The sequence below is a fragment of the Arachis ipaensis genome, chromosome B7 (assembly GCF_059453495.1).
Source record: "Arachis ipaensis isolate K30076 ecotype BB chromosome B7, ASM5945349v1, whole genome shotgun sequence".
Classification (NCBI taxonomy): Eukaryota; Viridiplantae; Streptophyta; class Magnoliopsida; order Fabales; family Fabaceae; genus Arachis; species Arachis ipaensis.
Window position 1 is genome coordinate 127651526 of NC_142442.1, and position 14794 is coordinate 127666319.

Here is a 14794-nt window from a genome sequence, read left to right on the forward strand (position 1 = left end):
TTATGCAGTAGCAGACATTTCAGACCCACTAACATCACCTCTTAGTTTTCATCTTTAAAGTTTCCACAACTACAAAGAAGAGTGTAATTATCCCCTTGTTGATGTGTAAAACATCATTGATCCATAATTTATAAACAAATAATGAATTTGATTGATTTATTTATTTTGGATACAGCCCTTCTCCGTATCTTGTGTTAATGTGGAATGCTTGTACATCAGTTGCTTTTTTTTCCCTCCCCGGATCATCCAACACTTATACATAATATAGATGAAACAAATTCAGATGGCCTTCTATATATGTCCATTGTAGCTTGGGAAAAAAAAAAAAGAACAAGGAATTCAATTAATTGAGTGAAGGGATTCTATTACCATATGTTGGTTGGTGAAGATGCTTTGGTGCTCTGTATTTCAAAGAGACTACTAATAGTCCACACAGTGGCACATACATAAAGAGTGAAGACATAGTAAAAGACATGCAACTCCTAATGGTTATAGTCTTCCACAAATAAAGTGAATCATTTTACTTTTCGCGTTTGAAGCTTTATTTTCAGTTTGATAATGAAATGGGGTTGCATTGTCGTGCAACTAAAATAATTGTCCTCTTCTCCAACGAAAAAAATCATTGTCCTTATCGCTTATTTTATAGTAGTCATGTCACATTCTTTATGCTTTTTTCCATTATTTCTGTGCGCTTAAGTTGGAGGCCTTTTCAGTTTTAAGATCAAATTTCCATTTAATTATATGTATGGCCACTTAGCTTGTTACGGTTTGTACAATAGTAGCCGCCAACAGCAATTAGCACTTCCACCGATCCATTTAGGCATCATCTCTAGTTTACTTAATCACGCGGTAGGAATTATTAGCATTTAGGCATTTAGCAATATAAATTATAGAGAAATGCTACATCGCCAAATATAATCATTTTTTGTCATCAATAATTTAGATCAATATTTATAAACATTTTGCACACAAAAAGAATATAATTTATACTTAATTTATCAAAATTTTACATACATAAATCAATATAATTTACATTTACATATTTCAGAATTTATACATATAAACTAATAAAATTTATTTATCAAAAATAATTTAGTATTTGTACTGGAGTAAATAATATAAAAAAAAATTGTTAGAATCCAAGAATTTCTCTAAATTATATTTTATGGTGGCATCTTCATGTCATCTTTGTTGTGAAAAAGTGTTATTTCAAGAGGTTATAATTTTAGATAAAAACTCATATAGATATTTTCATGTAAAATTAATATTTGAAAATCGTTAAATAATTTGACAAATTTAATAAAATTATCGTCTAACGATTTTTAACTATTAATTTCATATGAAACAATTGCATGTACCATAGTTCCTTATGTATTATTTGAAACAATGTGAATGTTCTGAACCAAAAACAGAAAAGAAAAAAAAAAGAAACAATGTGAATGTTATGTCAAAACATTTGATAGTATTTTGGTGGAATGTGTTGTTCATCATTTTGTTGTACTAGAAAGTAGTGTGATAATTAACTCATGTTGATGTGGTTAATTTTTCTTGATCATACTTTATTCTTTGTCGGTTGAATTATTTTACTTGCACATCTTTTGGATTGTTTAAATTTGAGGAGACGGGGATAAAGTAATCCATTAATTAACTTTAAATCAGATAAAATCTCATCCTAGATTCCTAGTGAACCGCATGACTTGTCTTGTTGTTTAGAATTTAGATACTAAATCTTTTTTTTTTTTTCAGTCCTGTGGAAACTCACATATTCGGCCAACAGGATCATTAAATCAACATTAATTAATAAAATTATGGACGGTATTTACATCACGAAGACTATTTACCACTCATCTGATGATATCCTCTATAAACCTAAAATACATGAGAAGTAAATGCTTCCCAAAGTAAAATCACTATATAGGTTATTTCTCTGGCAGTAAAACGCTGGAAACATCTCCCGTTGCTACGAAGTGCAGATGATTACCTCAATAGTTCATCATATGATCCTAGTGCTTCAAGAATGCTTTCAGCTGCAGCAGGAGGAAGGTTCTCAGAAACGGATTGTATTAACAAGATTTTAAAGCAACACAGAGAGCAACAGAATTCTGTTCGTACTAAAAATCCTGATATAATGAATTATAATAAGAATGATTTATTGAAACTGGAGTCATTCCCATGTTACCAAAGCCTGATATATTCAAAAAAGAAATAAAACGTGGAAATAGAAATCAGCTTTGTTAAAAAGAAAACTTCTACATGATGACAGGCAGGAAAATTGTACTCAGCACATAGAATAGGCACTGAATACTTAAGAGAAATGCACATAGAGGATTTGCGATTTACCCTTCCAGGCCTGGTTGTGTTGGGTAGTACACATTTCTGAATCCTAATCTTCTTGCCATTGCAGCAGTCGTCTCGCCAATGCATGCAACAGAATTGTTCCACTCTGAATCAGAAAGAAGATTCTTCCAAGCACTGTAGCAGCAGATGACAAAAACCAGTAAATTTCGTTTTCTCTTTTCTATATATATATATAAAAGGAAGAATGAAAAATAACTGAGTGACGTGCTAAATAAATAAGACTGAACTTGCTAAGAACAAAATTCTACTTATTTCTATTTAGAAAATTAAAAATAAGACGGCCAACTTGCCAAATACTCCAGGATTCTTGTAATATGAGTATTAGGCTTAACTAGTAAGGGACAAAGACAGCACCCAGTTAGGAAGTTGAAATAGTTTATTGGATTCATCGTGTTCAATACATATATCCAACAAGCAAAGAACTGAAATACCAAATCCAAACATAATAATTAATCATTTCCTAGATTTGAAGTAAATATGAATTCTTTTAAAATTCAAGAATCAAAATTCACAATAAAAAAGAGAAAGAAGAAACCAAAGGCTAACCGAATAGCAGATGGTGAAGCTACAGTGACAACAGGGGCAGCAAGTGCCTGCTTAAGAACCATTTGGTCTACATTTTGAACTGGCACCTGTCAAATAAGTGAGAATCAAACTGTCGTAAATTTCCAAGAAGGCTGTGAAATAGATCACTTTAACATTAGTAAATATTACAATTATAATAATTAAATCTAATTAATGACATAAAACACACATTCAACATGTGGTGCTTGCAAGGAAGTACTTAAGTATTGGACCGTATATATTTTTAGAAAAAAGGAAACCAGCACGAAAGCTAAAATCTTTTACCGTTGTGTATATATTCATCCTAATCACCTCAAATCCACGCTTGGAAAGTCCTTCCTCTGGTTATATAAATATCACACAGATGATTAGCATATCAATTAGCTTCAAAATAGCGAATGTTATACAAAACCCAAGTTTGAAAGGTGCAAAATAATAACTCTATTACCAATCTCATTGCTGGCCTTTTCAGAAGCAGGGTATAGAACAGTTGTTTTATTTCCAATCTTTGGAAGTTCTGTAGCCAAAACCTTTCCTGTCGCTGAAAATCATCAAATCCATATTAAGTTTCACTTCCAAAAGACTCGGCTTAAAATTCCAGATTCACACTAAACAACATGTTAATCTACTGTGTGGTTAGACTCCCAATTCACTTTCACTAAGAACCACTGAAGCACAGAACCAAAGCAAAGCAATCTCCTGCCCTGCCCTATCAAGATGCATATCTTGGAACTACCCACATTTTCCTCTAATACCCCAAAATACTTGCGAGTTTTGAGATGTTACTTTATATTTCTTAAGTTAGTTATCCAGCTTGATAAAGAAGCAAAAATGGGGAGCATAATACAAATTCAGCCTACATGAATACACACGGATACCTTTTGATGGTGCGAAGGCAACATCAAGCAATTGCTTTGAAGACTGCATAGCTTCCTTGAAAATGCTTGCAGTGCCGGCACCAACAACGCCTATTTTGACATGAGGCATCCCAGCAGCTCTAAGGACAACAAACAAGGCTAGGACAATCATTTGTTAAAAAGCAAAGTATTTAAGAAACAAAGTACCAAAAGAAAATGATGTAAAATTGCAAATAAAAAGAATAATACTGTAAAGAATGACATAAAAGGAAACCTTTGTTTCTTGTGCAATTTTGTCTATAATAATTTATCTGTACAACTACGAAATGCATCAAACAGTTTTATATAAGAAGAAATCTTGCGGCAATTTCACATTTGCAAGTATGACAATTCAGGCACAAACTAGATTAGAGATCATATAGACATTTGGTTCACATGTAACATAACAAAATTGCATTTCAAGTATTCCGGCCATAGGACTATAAACAAACCATACAAGTCAATAAAGAGAATCGTTGAAAAAATATTATCCTGATGTTTGAGCAATTTTTTTTCAAAATCATTTAAAATATTCCAGTAGTTCCGCATAAAGTACTCAAACAAGATCTAAAATCTTACCTCCATGCCTCTAGAAAGACTGAACCAGCTTCCGGGGAAGTTATGACAATCCAATCAAACACATTATCTGCAAGTATCAAGCATCAATTGTTAAGCAATTAGGCGCTTATAAGCATAAGTCATGTGGATTAGAAGACATACACAAAATAAGGTAGTGACCTTTTTAACTTAAGAAATCAAAGATCTGTCAATGTGAAATTTCTCCACTCTACTTAGATGCAAGGGAAGACCTCCATGTACGCACTCCCCAACCAAGTTTCTTAAAAATTACAGTATGAGCACATATGCTGTATGTAAACCTAGAGGGAAAAAAAAACCGCATCTCTATATTTGGTGAAAATCAAACCACTCTAGTCATACTAATTTCATACATTATCCAGGTCAGATGAAATACCAACAGTCTGAGACAGCATAGGAATCGTCTTACATGTCACCACGATCTATAAAACTTAATGAAAACAAAGTGTTCAGCATTTGAAGCACAAACTCTTTATTTTCTGAACCATGTGTAATGGGAAATAATCCATCAAGCACCAACCCAATAAGAATTTAACATCCAGAATATCATCACTGCATCTTTCTTCCCATTAAGTGCACATAAATATAGACATTCCTTTTAAAACTGGTTTAATAAAAGATAATTAGTTCGCATACAATATCTGTACGAGATGAAAACAGCATGATTCGAACTTTACAAAATATTTGCATATACATAAGGCAGGCTTTTCCTAATGCTTACCACTTAATACAGAAGGAAGCCTATCTAAGTCCACTCCCGGTGCGTGCTCAATGAGAGGAAGTTCCAATATGAAAAACAGAAGCTATCAGTTGGATCTCCAGTTACCCAACTGATCATCTTTGTGCTTGAATATTTTACAGACAAATTCCCAATGGAAGAAGATATGAAGGAAGATGAAATAGTAGTAGAAAATTAAATACAAGTTATGAGGATATGCAGCATCAAGATTTGATCAAAGCATTACCTAACCTAATGAAACTTCCATATAAAATGGTTGGAATAGAATCTTATGATACAAGTAGGAGCAGATTGCCAATTTAGGTGAGTGGGAAAAATATTAAAATAAAAAGTGAAAGACTGACACGAAAACGCAAAAAAAAAAAAAAAAAAGAGCATGATGAACATGTTATACTTTATCAGTCAGGTTTAAAAGAAAAGGCAATGAAGTTCAACCAATTAGTGTTCATTAACTAATAATTCAAGATTATAGGGCACATGTTTCAAACAGGAGAGTCTAAAGTATATTCTCTTTAATCGATCCCTCAACTCGTCTACATTTGAAAAAAGTATATTCTCTTTATTCATTATTTCCTTTCCAAAAATATCTTCCTTTCATTTCATTTAAACCCAATTTTAGAGGCCTCGATGTATTTATTCATAGCGAGGAGAAGTGAGACCGTGAGAAAGGGAGGTTGAGAAGAGAAGCGAGGAGAGGCGAGCTCGAGAAAGAGGAAGAGTCGCCGGGAGAAACCGCTGCCGCCACTGTTGCTTGCTTTTTCAGAGCCACCATTCTGCCTCCGTCTCTGCCATTGCTGCTACCACGCCCTGCCGTCCCTGTCCGCTGGAACTGCTGCCGTTGAAGCTGCCGGAACCACTGCCGATTCTGCTTCTGAACCTGTTCCAACGCCGTCACCTCTGCCTTCTCTCTTCCACTGCCCCTATTTCACCGGATTCGAGCTGCATCGCTGGTTCTGTTCTGTCTTATTTGAGCTGCTTCCGTGAGTTGTAGTGGTAGCCGACGTCCATGTCACCGCTGAAACTGCCCGAGCTGTTGCTGCTTCTGCTAACTGCCTTTATCCCTGAAATTCTGTGACTATCAAATTAAGCTCTGAGGTAGGATTTTTTGGTTAATTGTGATTATTGAGTTGATGATGTTGTTGATAATAGCTTTTTATGGTTTAACTGAGCTTAAAATGATGATGCATGGGATGATTATTAACACATGTTGATATCGGTTAGAGTGGGTAATTAATGTTCTAACTTCTAAGCTTAGGAATAAGCTTTTTTAAGCTTTGCAAGTGGTCAACTAGGATTTATATAGGTTAATTAGAGCAGAAATATGGGTTTGTGTGGCTAGAGAACTAATTGGATTAGGTGGCTTTTGGATTAATTACTAGACTTAGAAAATGTAACTAGATTTTTTTAATGAGTACCATTAGAGTTGTTGTCATGTAAGTAATTAGAGTTAAAAATAAAGAAGATAATTTAATAGTTTAGAATAATGTAAATTAGTAAACAATTCAAGTAATCACTAAGAATTATCCGTAGGTTATCATTAAATGATGGTTAATTAGAAATTATGAATCAAGAATTCTAATTTTTAGTTTCTTAGAGTAATTAAGTTAACTTGGTTGAAACTAAAAGTAATTTAAAATTAGAATTTTGATAAATGTAGTTTTCGTAAAGTCTAGGGAAGAGTTGTAATCAAGAGAAATATGAATTTTAAGCTTTGAGTTTCATATTAAGTAATGAAGGATATGCGAATTGTATGGTGAAATTATGAATCTTGTATGTCTTGGAAAGACATTTAAAAGCTTGAGGAATTAAAAGTTTAAGACTATATGTGCCTAAGAATCCTTGAAGTAGGAATTAGCCAAATACGCTTCCTACGCTAGACATAAGAATTGGCTAAAAAAGGTGCAAGATATAAATAATGCTTACATAGATACTTTGATGGAAATCATAAAAGTGCTCTGCACTTGCTTATGATTATGATTTAAAGGTTGGTACTTATAGATACAGATAGGGGCATATAATATTGCTGATGCTCAAAGTTATTATGAGAATCTGTGTGCATCATCTATAGTTCAGCATCTTGTGCATTAACTGCACGAAGCCTAACATCAACTCACTTCGTGGAATCCAATTGATTTGTCACGTCATGCATGCTTCATTCCCATATAGATATGACATGCATCATTTTGGCCATTGACTATCAGTGCTTTGTTGCAGAACACATCAAAATTGACATGCATGAGCATGAAGGGTAATGGTCATGATTTGCTAGGGAAAAATGGTGGGAAAACGCATGAATGTGGTGCCAAAATGTGGATCAATGGGATTGCTAAATGCATTTGAATTTTAATTTAGTAGAAGTTGTGCTCGTCCTCTCATTCCCGCAAGCACAACCTGCCTCACAGAAATCACAATCTCCAATGGAGATTCATCTCGTGGATTCCACTTGCCTTAGATGGGCCTCTTCCGTCTCCTCCACATCCCCCTTCATGCATTCAACGGAATTCCTTAAACACAGCCACAACACCGCTCCAAATCCACCGTTCCCACTTCGTGTTGAATTCATGAAGCGAGGCTTGAAACCATTGTCTTCTGGGATCCAAAAGGATTCCAACAAGGACCTATCACGGATTCTGCGAACGGAAGCTGCCATCAAAGGGGTGGAAAACAAAGGGAAGTCATGGAAGCACAGGCAGCTATGGCCCAAGGCTGTTCTTGAAGCCTTGGATGAGGCCATCAAAGGGTGTCGATGGCAGGCTGCACTCAAGGTAGGTTCTAGCTTGATGCTTTTTGCTGTGTTATGTATAAAGTTATTTCCAAATTAGGGTGAAAATAAAAATGGTCCATAAACTTTTTACTTTTTTTTTTGGGTCAAAATCATTCCTAACGTTTACAAACTGTTTCAAAAATCATACTTCTATAAAACATGTGACAGAAACTTTTAAGAGGAAAGAAAGTTTCCTACAATACCCTTTCTAAGTTCTAACTCTCCCTTCATCCACCTCATCCTCGTATAACGGAAGGATGATATTGAAACTGTTTGTAAATGTTAGGGACAAGTTAAACAAAAAATTATGTAGGGTCCATTTTTATGTTCAATGTTGCATGGTAGAGGCAAGGCAATCAAACAAGAGGTTTCAATTAAACTTGGAGCTTTCATGAATTTAGACGAACTTGATTCATAAAGGCTAACATGTCAATTGGGTATCTAGTATACTCTTAAAATCAATAACACAGGGTAGAGATTGCAAATGAGCGAGTGGAGCATCTCACCGTTCATGAGATTATGTTATTAAGAGGGTGAAAATTTGAAAAAAGTAATTGTTGAAATATGAGAAGTGATATTAATGTTATATAATAATTAGTAGTTTAGATGGTGCGTTACTGGAGCGTAGTTGATAGGTGTTTTACATTTATTACTCTCGCAGCCCAAATCCACCTTCCAACAATCTAACCACCTTCAGAACTTCTCCGGTGCTGCCGCCACCATTCACCATCATCCAATCTGACCAACGATCATATCATGAGCTTCTCCTTGTCTAGAGATGTCCAACCCTGTCAAAAATGTCGTGCCTGATAATCCACACGCTGCTTCTCTTTCATGAACAAGTCACTTCCAAGTTCCATCACTTCCACCAGAATGTGAGGGCGCATCTGCTACTGTATTCTGCTGCTTCTTGCACTGCCTTGCTTGCCTAGTTGTTCTCTTTCTAGAAGTGGTCGTTTTTTTCACATCTGACAATTTTTCATCTTTTGCATTTCCCTTTTTGGTCTGGCTCTACTGCCCTGTTCATCCGTGTCTGTCTCCGTACTCCACTGCTGGTCACATCTTTCATATTTTGCGGTTTTCTGCATTTCTGTCTATGCCCTTGGCCTCGTGGTCTTCTCAGATGTCTACATTTTTCTGCTTGTATTTGGTTGATTGTTCAACACTGTCACATTGAAGGGGACTAAGTCACCTACCTTCCAAGCGTCTCACATCGGTATGTTGTGCATTTGGCCTCTAGTTTTCCTCATGGCATAAAGTGATGTTTATAGTGTTGTGTTAGATTCCAGCTTCCAATTTAAACCAATGGCAATATAGTTTTCACTTATTAAGCTTTAGCTTGAGGTGGGAGTTTTATTTAAACATAAAAGAGATTATCCTTTGATATCTCATAATATCTTCTATCAGTTATTTATGTTCCAAGCTTGGTGCGTGTTATCTACATGCTCAAGCTTGAGGGGGAGTGCTGAAATATGAGAAGTGATCCTATTGTTAGATAGTGGTTAGTAGTTTAAATGGTGTATTAATGGAGAGTAGTTGATATGTGCTTTACATTTATTACTCTCCTCTATATATATATTGGTCTTTTCTATTGTAACAAACCACAATCTAAACACAATATATTATCTTTCTCTCTTTAGTCTAGTTACTCTAATATTTCTGCCGAGTAACCATGAATTTTAACAACAAACAATGGTGAAAAATAAAAAATAAAAAATGTTGTGATCAATGATGAGGATGTTCACATGATGATGAATGTTCTTGGTTGGTTTTATGATATCTCCAATGTTTTGCAAGTTTAGTGTCTTGTTGTGTACTTAGGCAAGTTATGGGGAGATCTCCTTAACCATATAAGGGTATGTGTGGGTGTTTTCTAGATGATGGAAGGGCATGACTACTCTCAATGGAATAGAAGGGAAAGGCAAGTAGTGAAGGAGAATAGAACATGTCATTCTCTTATTTGGATGATCAATAAGTTTGATGGGAAAAATGAAGAGAAATTTAGCTAGTTCCTATTTGTCCACCAATTTGGACGGAGCTTTGAAATTGGAGACTGAGATGCAAGGGAGACAAAATGTGCCACTTTCTTGTCATTCCCCTCCCTTCTCGTAAATTGGTAGGTTTTAAGATTTTCTGACAAACATGTTTTATGGGATAGGATAAGATGATTGGCATCTACTTTATAGATACCTCTAATTTTGATAACAGGATTTTCCATCTCCGACATGATGAGAGATTCAAAAGCAATGCTTATGGATAGCTCTACTTTTGTTTTGTTTGTCAGTTGTTGGAGTTCTAATCGTTGTCCTCCATTTATTATTACCTTTCATCTTAATGAATTTCTTTTATCAAGAAATAAAATAAAAGAAAATTGTGAAGGATCGGTGGGTGTACTCCATTTTAGCATGTTGTGTTAATTAATTTATAGGGCTCATGATTCTGGTAGTTTAACCTAGGGAAAATTTCACTAATCTCTCTTGAATTATGTGTTGTTACACACAACATTCCATGATTTATAAAATTATTCATTATCCTTGAGATTTAGGTGATATGTCACTAACTCTACTGTCAGCATGACATTGATCTCCTCTGTAAGGAAGTTAATGTAGCCATGAGAATCAAAGGATGAAATGTGTAATGTTACTTAATTACAAAGAAAGTCAATGTGACACAATCTCTTTTGCTCAAGTTTTTAATACTTTTCTTCTTGCTGTAATTATTATTATCATCTAAAGGTTTAATTAATATGGAAGTCTTTATAATTTTACCAAATTTGTGAGTAGGTTCCTATACTTTAAAAGCTTGTAATTAGGTCCTAATATTTTATAAAAAAAAAAATTGTAATGAAATCCTTGTTACAAAAATATTAAAAGAATTTGAATATTCTTAGTTATATTCTTGTAGGGACTTATTGGGTTTAGGGTTTAGCTTTAGCCTTTTCTGAAAATTGATGGACATCTTTTTTGCAGATTTTTGCACTTCTTCGTAGGCAACATTGGTATGAACCTAGATGTCAAACATATGCAAAAATATTGATGATGCTTGGCAAGTGCAGGAAACCTGAAGAGGCTGGTCAGATCTTTGAGATAATGTTGTCGGAAGGGCTTAGACCTACTGTTGATGTCTATACCGCTCTGGTAGGTGCTTACGGTCTAAGTGGTTCCCTTCATCAGGCATTTCGTACTGTTGAAGATATGAAATCAGTTGTTGACTGTGAACCGGATATATATACATATTCTATTCTTATCAGCAGCTGCACAAAATTTCAACGTTTTGATTTAATTGGTCATGTTCTTTCGGAGATGTCTTATGTAGGCATTGAATGTAACAATGTCACATATAATACCATAATTGATGGGTATGGTAAGGCTGGCATGTTTGAACACATGGAAAACTCACTGGCGGATATGGTTGAAAGTGGCAATTGCCAACCAGATGTTTTCACACTGAACTCTATTATAGGAGCATACGGAGAAGGTAGGAAAATTGACAAGATGGAGAAATGGTATGATGAATTTCAGCTAATGGGCGTTAAAGCAGACTTAAAGACATTCAATATGATGATAAAGTCCTACGGGAAAGCAGGTATGTATGAGAAGATGCAGTCTGTTATGGATTTTATGAAACGGAGATTTTTCTCTCCTACAATTGTAACATATAATACGGTTATTGATGTGTTTGGAAAAGCTGGAGAAATTGAGAAGATGGATAAACACTTCAACAGGATGAAGCATCTAGGTGTGAAGCCTAACACTGTAACTTATTGCTCTCTTGTCAATGCATATAGCAAAGCTGGGCTTATTGACAAAGTTGACTCAATCATGAGGCATGTAGAAAATTCTGATGTAGTATTAGATACTCCCTTCTTTAATAGTGTTATTAGTGCCTATGGCCAAGCTGGCGACTTAGAAAAGATGGGTGAATTTTTCCGGGTAATGAAGGAAAGAAATTGTGAACCTGATAGCATTACTTTTGCTTGCTTAATGCAGGCTTACAATGCTCACGGCATGACTGAGGACGCCAAAAAGTTGGAAAACATTATGGTTACTGACAAACGTAGCTTCGGTATGTTTTACTAGTTTATTTATGTAATTTTGATGTTTGGTCCTAGTCCTCTTGCAAGGTTGGGTGACAATTTTAGGATTGAGTAGAATATTGATTTTTGAATGAAGGTTTTACTTTTGTTGACCTTGTTCCCATTGAACGAATTGTGTCTAACATTCCCAATATAGATATTTTCCATGCTGATCGAACTTTATTGTTGCACTTCAGCTGGTGATGTTTGATTCTCCATATGCCTTTTTTTTAAAGGAGAAACTGATTTACCTGTCACTTTGAAAGCTATATACTAATTTTCATGTTCAAGATTATATAACTTCCTATTTTTAAGTAGCAATTATATTAGAAATTGAATAATAAAAATGAATATAAAATTATTGATTCATTTGATTACTTCCGTAAATAATACTATGTTATTCTGGCATGCACATGCAGTATTTAATGATGGTCATTCAAATTTTGATTTTCATGTAGGTCTTAAACATGTAATTGAAATTGTACTGCATGCCCCTTGAAGCATTCGTATTGAAATTTTCGTGTCTGCTTCTGCTACATATTCTTTTCATGTCAGTGCTTATTTACCTACTGAAGTGTATCAATATTAGACTTTCCCTCTTAATTTTTAGGTTGACACTCGTCTGAATTTTTTAAACCATTACAATCACCCAGCTTATCCTTAAATTCTAATTTTATAAATTTTTTTGGGTAGAGTTTCAGCTAAAATGGAAAGGAAAAAGAGCAAAAAACAAGAAACACGGAACAGGGTCAGCACGCCATGGAGGCTTCCCTGTTCAAGATCTCACATAGCTCCAACGGCAGATCCAGCCACTCCTCAGCCCCAGCAAGGTTGTAAGCACCCATCTTGGCTAAAGCGTCTGCCACAGAATTTGATTCTGTTAGACAATCAATGGCTAATGCAGAGTAATATAGAAAATGTAATGATTCAGGTTGTAGAAGAAGTGTATAGATTATTATTATTGAATGGAAATGGAAATAGATGGAATCGAGTGTCAAAAATAATTCCCTTTTCGGAGTCAGGGATGAACTCCTTGAGAACAAAATCACAATACATTCCTTATGTAACAGAATTGATTCCTCTCCTTTATAAAATCCTTCTAACTAATTCTTTAGGCCAGCCTTGAGAAATAATCCCTTATTTTTTACCCTATTTTTCATTTACTAACAAAGTTCTTCATTCAAGATGGAGCTTTTCTGGTTCTCATTGGTTTGGGCTGTGCTGTTTGCACTGGTTCAATTTCATAAGTTGGTCCAATTTCCTCAATTGCAGCCTGATCAATAATGGGGCTTATTGTAGAGCTATCAACTATCCCACCCTCCAACACAACCTTGTCCCCAAAGTTGATCTCAGGAAACAACATTGTCAACTCCTCTAAGTCTTCCCACATGGTCTCATCCCTGGAAGCCTCTCCCCAATCCACCAAGACTTGAGTTTGCACACCCTTATTAGAAGCCATGGAACGACTACTGAGGATGGCGACTAGACGCAGTTGCAGCGATGATGTGAGATCCGGTACCGTGACTGGCTCAACTGGAGGCTCCCTGTGGAACTGCTTCAACACCGTGACATGGAACACCAGGTGCAAGACACAGCTAGCCGGCAAGGCTAAACGATACGCTACTTTTCCAATCTTCTAAGTAACCTGGAATGGATCGTAGAAACACTTCTGTAATTTGTTGTGGCTATTATGGGTTAGGAATTTCTGACGATAGGGGCGAACTTTCAATAAAATTCAATCCCCAATCTCGAAGCTTTTCTCCCGGCGGTGTTGATCTGCTTGTTTCTTCATTTTTTCTTGCGCACATTGAAAGGAATAACGCAATTCTCGATGTAGTATTTCGCGCACCTTTAAAAATTCATCCACGGCAAGGACCGTGGCGGTCCCCGGGTAGTATCCAGGCAGGGTTCTCATCGGAAACTCATAGAGTGCCTCATGTGGTGACATATTAAGAGAGGAGTGGTGAGAGCTATTGTAAAGAGTTTAGCCCACGCGAGAAAAGAGGACCACTGATTCGGGTAAGAGTGCGTGAAGATTCTGAGATATTGCTCCAATGTGCGATTGACTACCTCGGTCTGATAGACAGTGTTGTAGCTAAGCTTGGTACCATTAAACTCGAACAAGATTTTTCAAAACTTGCTTAGGAAAATAGGGTCTCTATCCGAAACCATAGTAACCAGAAATTCATGTAACTTGACCACAGAATTAATGAATGCCTTGGCTGCATCCTTCGCTATAAACCCTGGTTTAAGAGTAGTAAAATGTCCCGCCTTAGTAAATCTGTCCACCACCACTAATATCACAATATACCCAGTAAATTTCGGTAATTACACAATGAAATCGAGAGAGATCTCCACCCACGGCTATTCTGGCACTGGGAGCAGTTGTAATAGTCCCTGAGGACGTGCAAGAACATACTTGGTAACAATCCCAACATTGTTCAACAAATTTCTGGACAACAATCCGCATTCCAGGCCAAAAGAATAATTCGGCCATTGATTTATACGTTTTGAGTAGTCCGCCAAGACTCCTACGTACTGACTTGTGAAATTCATGTAGGAGTAATTCTTGTAACCCATTATAATCAAGAACCCAGAGCTTTCCCCGATATATGAGTAGTCCATCCCGTTCCCAATAATTCCCGCTAAGCTTGCCTTCTTTAAGTTGCTGATGTAATTGTACCATGATAGGGTAGTGAGCATTAGCCCTCTTGAGAGATTCCAATAGATCTGTTTGAACTGTAGTGAGGCTGCGGAATACAAATTGAGACTCTGAGTTAGGGTGACAGGAGAGGGCATCA

The 14794-nt window shown here is 35.8% G+C and overlaps 2 protein-coding genes across 4 annotated transcripts; one reads left to right on the top strand and one right to left on the bottom strand.

Annotated features, from left to right (window-relative positions):
• Nucleotides 1-2336: 2336 nt before the first annotated feature.
• Nucleotides 2337-5926, bottom strand: LOC107607647 (uroporphyrinogen-III synthase, chloroplastic-like). Its single transcript, XM_088494970.1, has 8 exons — nt 5888-5926; nt 5137-5218; nt 4398-4464; nt 3801-3919; nt 3371-3463; nt 3208-3263; nt 2905-2990; nt 2337-2472 (listed from the first exon to the last, which is right to left on the bottom strand). Exons 1-8 carry the CDS (start codon nt 5924-5926, stop codon nt 2337-2339), a joined length of 678 nt encoding a protein of 225 aa, XP_088351096.1.
• LOC107610202 (pentatricopeptide repeat-containing protein At3g53170) lies at nt 5600-13112 on the top strand. Of its 3 annotated transcripts, none has more exons than XR_015892304.1 (5): nt 5600-6249; nt 7369-7919; nt 10888-11744; nt 11908-11983; nt 12687-13112. XR_015892304.1 is itself a non-coding variant. In XM_021106230.2 (5 exons), the coding sequence occupies exons 2-5, from the start codon at nt 7485-7487 to the stop codon at nt 12782-12784; spliced, it is 1527 nt and encodes a 508-aa protein (XP_020961889.1). In that variant the 5' UTR covers nt 5600-6249; nt 7369-7484; the 3' UTR covers nt 12785-13112. The 3 variants fall into 3 exon arrangements, 2 of the variants coding, with proteins under 2 accessions (XP_020961889.1, XP_016167793.1); XM_021106230.2 differs by having other exon boundaries at nt 10888-11503; nt 11606-11983; XM_016312307.3 differs by having other exon boundaries at nt 10888-11983.
• The last annotated feature ends 1682 nt before the right edge of the window (nt 13113-14794 follow it).

Excerpts from the sequence above, each read along its gene's own strand:
- LOC107607647 (XM_088494970.1), bottom strand. The coding sequence starts at position 5,926 with ATGGTGGCTCTGAAAAAGCAAGCAACAGTGGCGGCAGCG. Across the intron at positions 5,219-5,887 it reads AAGCAACAGTGGCGGCAGCG|CTTCTGTTTTTCATATTGGA; the intron begins GTTTCTCCCGGC and ends TCCAACTGATAG. Across the intron at positions 3,464-3,800 it reads TGCCTTCGCACCATCAAAAG|CGACAGGAAAGGTTTTGGCT; the intron begins GTATCCGTGTGT and ends GATGATTTTCAG.
- LOC107610202 (XM_016312307.3), top strand. The coding sequence starts at position 7,485 with ATGCATTTGAATTTTAATTTAGTAGAAGTTGTGCTCGTCCTCTCATTC. Across the intron at positions 7,920-10,887 it reads GATGGCAGGCTGCACTCAAG|ATTTTTGCACTTCTTCGTAG; the intron begins GTAGGTTCTAGC and ends TCTTTTTTGCAG. Across the intron at positions 11,984-12,686 it reads TACTGACAAACGTAGCTTCG|AGTTTCAGCTAAAATGGAAA; the intron begins GTATGTTTTACT and ends TTTTTTGGGTAG.